General features: G+C 38.2%; 1 protein-coding gene across 1 annotated transcript in view; it reads right to left on the bottom strand.

Annotated features, from left to right (window-relative positions):
• Window positions 1–1023: 1023 nt before the first annotated feature.
• The window catches only part of ucn3l (urocortin 3, like), a 29236-nt gene continuing 24259 nt past the window's right edge, over window positions 1024–6000 (bottom strand). Inside the window, exon 2 of the mRNA XM_048610512.1 lies at window positions 1024–1822. Within this exon, the coding sequence (XP_048466469.1) occupies window positions 1370–1816 (447 nt within the window). The 5' untranslated portion in view covers window positions 1817–1822 and the 3' untranslated portion in view covers window positions 1024–1369. The remainder of the gene's footprint in view (window positions 1823–6000) is intronic.

Raw genomic sequence — 6000 nt, 5'->3', positions numbered from 1 at the left:
CAGGTTTACGTAGAACATAAGCATGGATGTAGACAATTTGGGCAGAATGGCAATATTCCTGTGCTACATATTCTATGTAAATGTACATTCACTAACAGGCTAACACACCAGTAGAAACATATGGATGCAATATGGTGCTGCTGAACTCCTGAGCTGTCAATAAAACAACGTTTTGTCCTCCATGTCCCGGCTAGGGATTGCATAGTCCTTACCGCTGATAAATGTTGAAAGGTGTTCTTTTTGCTGCTAAAGATATTTTTTGCTGCCAGAGAAATGCTGGACCCAGGATTTGATAGACATGCAAATTATTTGATAAGCATGCAAAGTCCAGAATTACAAAGTTGCACATTGCAGGAAAAATGCCAATGGATGTATTTCTCTAATTTGCATCATCTCTCAAAATGCATGTCTATTTCTGGGAGAATGTGCTGAAAGCTTCTGGACACAGGCAGCTGAAAATGGGGTGAGTGAGTGAAAAAAGACAAACAATTTTCTGTCCCTAGCTGTCCTGTTCAGCAAGGAGTGAATAGGAAAACCTGGTCTGTGGTTGCTAGATCTTACTTTCATGTAACCTCCCCTTAGGCAGGACTACCCAAAATTTACATTACTTTTCTCATGGTTACTATCACAATATATAAGATTAGAAAATCTAATGAAAAATAGTGGTTAAGCATAACATTCTTGGTTCTAAGATGTTCATTTTCCTCCCATGTTTCCCAAATGTCTCTGTCAGTGGGGTTTTATTTGCCATTGATATATCTGTGGTAGAATAATTAATAGAGGTGATTGCTGCAAGTAGGAAAAAAATTACATTATATTTGCATTATGTAACTATCAGCATGGTAGAAACGGAGCTAAGTGGACATTGGTCATTTTCATCTATCATCTCAAACAGCCTTGCAAAATTGCTATCTACGTGAAAACTGGATTAATGGAACTCTAAATGAAGGGAAAATATGTGAATCAGCTTCCAATCATCAGTGCTGCTCATCAGAGTTTATTGTGCCTAACTTGTTATGTCATCTATTGAAAGGGCCTAACATTACTGTATGATTAATATGTTTTCAGAAATAAGTTTGACTAATTCCATAAAGTCAAACTTTTCTGAAAAGCCCTGATTTCCTGACCTTACTCTTCAATAATCCACTGTATCAAAGAGTTAATTTTATGGTGAAAGTTTATGATATTTATCAAAACCTTTCCGGTTACTGTGTAATTTCTCATTCTCTGTAGATTCATAAAGTGGACCTAACATTTCCTGTCACCTGCCAAATGGATTTTTTTTAGTGATAACAAATTCTGGCCATAAGCATACAACTGCAGTTTCATGCTGACATGGAAATATCTTAAAACTTAAATATTTACAAATCTACTTTCTTCGACCAATTTGTGCCATCAGACGAGCATTTGCTGCTGCCTTTGCTCTCATGCTTTTAGCTTTTGCAATGTTTAAAAGAATATTAAGAATGTTCGTGGGCACATCTAGGGACAGAGTGAACTTGGTTCGACGATTGTTCCTTGCATTATTCTGATACATTTTTCTTTTCAATTGTGTTCGGTTGAGATACTTATATCGAGCAAATGGCAATGTCCTTTTCTCTTTTTCTTCTGCAAATGAAGATATATCAGTTGGTAGGTAGGCGAACTGTCCATCCTTCAGTGAGGCGTTCTCTTGAGGTTCATCCTTCATTGCTTCAGAAAGCAGCTCGTTGTTACAAGAATAATTTTTGTTTATTTTGTATAGTCTGTAGCCAAAGTTGCTTCTTGCAGTGCAACATACAGTTAACAGGAAAACAAGCTTCGTGAAAGACATCATTTTATCCTATTTCAAAACACAAAGGAAGTAATTCAGATCAATAGCAACTCTGGAACAATAGCTATTTCTCTACGGTAATCTAAAAAATAAGCAACTCAGTAGGTTTGGTACTAACCACGGTTCCAAAGAAGAATCATATTGGACTTGAAATGTTAGCTCTGTTTTTCTCTCTTTACGGATGCTGCCAGTTCTGCTGAGTTTCTCCAGAACTGTTTTTATTTCATATGTCCAGCATCTGCAGTATTTTGCTTTTATAAAATGTATGAAATATTATTTAAATAGATGAATGACAGTAATACTAATTAAATTGTACAAACAATTTATTAGCAGCTTTGGAAACTCCACTTATGTGACAGTGAAAAGTTGCAGAACAAATTACAACGTGTTATTGGTGTGCCAATCTAATTTGAAAAACTGTTATCAAAAGAAAGTGTTTTATCATCAGAAGCCCTTCAGAGAGTGGAAGAGCTAAATAGAGAATGCAGCAGGAATCTAATCAGTGATGGATTAAAGTGCCATCCAGACCAGAGAAAAGTACTTTACAGCTACAACGTTATAAAGTTACATTTTTGCAGCAGTGTCCAGTGAGATTGCTCCCAAGGATATAAGTGGCAAAACAAATCTGGCATTAAGAGAGTCCAACGATAACCTTGAAACCATTGTCAACTATTGGAAAAACCCAATTGGTTTACAAGAATAATACCTGGACTTTAGGGGTTATGAGGAGAGATTATACAAAGTAGGTCTGTTTTCTCTTGAATTCAGAAAGTCAAGGAGTGATCTGATCAAAATCTTCAAGATATTAACAGGAAAAGACAGGACAAATAAACTATTTCATTGGTTGGGGAATCTAGTACTAGGGGACATGTGCTAAAAATTAGTGCCAGTCCATGCAAGAAAGATGTTAGGAAGTATTTCTACACCCAAAGGGTGGTAGAGATTTGGAACTTTCTTCCACTAGTGGCAGATAATGCTAGATCAGTCGTTAATTTTAAATCTGAGATAATAAAGTTTTGTTAAACAAAGGTTTTTAGGGATATGGGCCAAAGGCGGATACATGGATTTAGGCTGCAGATCAGCCACAATCTCATTGAATGGTGAAAGTGCTCAAAGGGCTGAATGGGCTTCTCCTGTTCCTATGGTTCAGTAAACGAAGGGAAGGAAATTGATGTCTTTACCTGGTCTGGCATGGATGTAACTCCACACCCACAACAATGTGGTTGACTGTTAACTACACTCTGGCAATTTAAGGATAGGCAATAAATGCACGCCCAGCCAGCAATGCCTACATCCTGTGAAAAAAAAAATTAAAAAGGGATTTTCGAGTCCAGCACTATTTCCTAGATCAGCTGTATTGAGAGACAGAGAGAGAGAGAGAGACAGTAAGAACCCACATGGTAAAAACTGTGAGAGTAGGACCAGCAGGATATTTGCACAGGTTGTGAACACTTACCTAGGTATAAGGTTTGTACAAATGCATGTAGCAAAGTATATAAAGTCAGTTAGAAATACAAATACCAAAAAGGTTTGATACCATGGCCATATTGAGACCTATCTGTATTCAGAGTATGATTGGAAGCTGAATTTCCTGGCTATAGATTTTTCTCAGAAGAATGGGAAAATTGGATAAGAAGTTGTAGCAGCATGATAAAAGTCACAATTACACAGTAGAAAGAAGGGTCAACAGTCAGGTTGGTCAGGCAGTGGAAACACTATTGTTATGTAATGTAGTGGCAGGGATGCATAATTATGGAGAACAAAGAAAGATAAAACAAAAAAAGCTATAAGAAGAGATTTTAAATTTCACACAAACTGTTCTGCTTCTCTCAGGTGGCAAAGATAACAAAATTCTAGAATTATTCAGAACATGGTTAGTGGATTAGAGGGCTAAGCAGCAGATGTTTTCCAAAGTAGGTAATAAAATTTAACCCAGAGAAGGATTTAGGAAAAATAGTGAGAAACCTTTTACTCTCTTTAAAGTTTTAGCATACGGTATAAATGCCAAAGAGACAAAGTCTGAAACAGATAAGTTTAAAAGTGGAGAGACAAGTGGAGTTTGTTTTTGGGACAAGTGTATAGACTTGAACAAAAACAGAAATTGCTGGGAAAACTCAGCAGGTCTGGCAGCATCTGTGGAGAGAAAGCTGAGTTAACATTTTGGATCCAGTGGCCCTTCTTCCAAACACAACTTGTTTCGGGCTTTGCTTTCTCTCCACAGATGCTGCCAGACCTGATGAGATTTTCCAGCAATTTCTGTTTTCGTTTCTGATTTCCAGCACCTGATGGTCTTTGTTATTTTTGGATAGGATCCTAAGTGTGATCAACCAGGATATAGGACAACAAAAGCATATAAATAATGATAAGTCTGTATAAATTATTGCCTAGGCCAGAGTTAGAATATCATATTCAGATGTGGCTCTTTTGATTGAACAAATATATCAAGACTATGGAGAGGTTGCAAAAGAGATCCCATCGTTACTGTTAAAATATTATGAGGAGATGCTAGCATACTGGTAATTCCACTGAGTCACACAGCTGCACAGCATTTCCAAGCTTTACAGCATTCAGCCAACTCGTCCATGCCAACCAGATATCCTAAATTAATCTAGTCCCATTTGCCAGCATTTGGCCATACCCCTTTAAACTCTTCCAATTCATGTACCCATCCAGATGCCTTGTAAATGTTGTAATGTACCAATGTCCAGCATTTCCTCTTGCAGCTCATTCTATACATGCACCACCATCTGTGTTAAAAATTGCCCCTTAGGTCCCTTTTAAATCTTTCCAGTCTCTTAAACCAATGCCGTCTACTTCTGGACTCCCCTACCCTTGGTAAAAGACCTTGGCTAGTCACTCTATCTATGCCCTTATGATTTTATAAACCTCTATAAAGTCTCAGCCTCTGACACTCCAAAGAAAATAGCCCCAGCCTATTCAGCCTCTCCCTATAGCTTAAACCCTCCAACCCTGGCAACATACTTGTGAATCTTCTCTGAATCGTTTCACATTTCAGAACATCTTCCTATTAGCAGGGAGACCAGAACTGAATGCAATATTCCAAAAGTGGCCAAACTAATATCCTGTACAGCCGCAACATGACCTCCCAACTCCTATACGCAATGCACTGATCAATAAAGGCAAGCATACCAAACTCCTTCTTCACTACACTGTCTGCCTCTGACTCCATCTTCAAGGAACTATGAATGTGCACCCCATTGACTCTTTTTTGGCAACATTCCCCTGGACACTACCATTAAACGTATAAGTCTTGCCCTGATTTGCATTACCAAGATGTAACACCCCACATATATCTAAATTAAACTCCATCTGCCACTCCTCAGCCCATCGACCCATTTGATCAAGGTCGTGTTGTACTCTGAGGTAACCTTCTTCACTGTCTACTACACTACCAAATTTAGTGTCAAATTTACTAACTATTCTTCCTATATTCACATCCAAATCATTCATATAAATGACAAAAAGCAATGGACCTACAACCATCCTTGTAGCACACTGCTAGTCACAGGCCTCCAGTTCAAAAAAAACACCCTTTGTCTCCTACTTCAAGCCAATTTTGTATTCAAATGGCTAGCTGCAAGGATGGACAAATGTTGGAGACACAAGGTGATCTAATGTCATTCATTATTTGCCCAATTGCTGTTTAATGTCCCCAAGATACGTTCAGCAGCACACTGCTTCTCCTAGCTGGAATACTTGAGAAACTGACAATATAAAACGATTATTGTGTAGAATTTCTCATTGTGTGTATTCACGCTAAACCAAAAGAGCACTTTCCATCTATTGATAGGTATTCTCCAGTTAAGTCAGAATGAAGACACAGTACTCCAGGTGCTAAATCTTATGTCTACTTTTGCTTTAGAAAGTGGTTGTGTCAAGTTTAATGAAGGGATTTCAGCTGCAAGGCCTAGCGAGTATTCTCGCGGTATCTTACGAAACTCACTTTATTAACTATATACCCCACACCTGTGATGTAGTTCTATCCTACCATGCACCATTCCTGGAACAATTTGCCATTCACCAAATATCCAGGAATTCACCAGCATCCCTTGCACCTATCTTTAAAAACCTGTTCTGCACCGAGACATTTACTGTCAGTCTGGAGCTGCCTTGCATGGTTCCTGACATTTGCACTGGACACAGAGTCATAGAGTAATACAGTGTGG

This window comes from Rhincodon typus, chromosome 22 (genome assembly GCF_021869965.1).
Source record: "Rhincodon typus isolate 14 chromosome 22, sRhiTyp1.1, whole genome shotgun sequence".
Classification (NCBI taxonomy): Eukaryota; Metazoa; Chordata; class Chondrichthyes; order Orectolobiformes; family Rhincodontidae; genus Rhincodon; species Rhincodon typus.
This window is presented reverse-complemented; position numbering and strand designations above follow the sequence as displayed.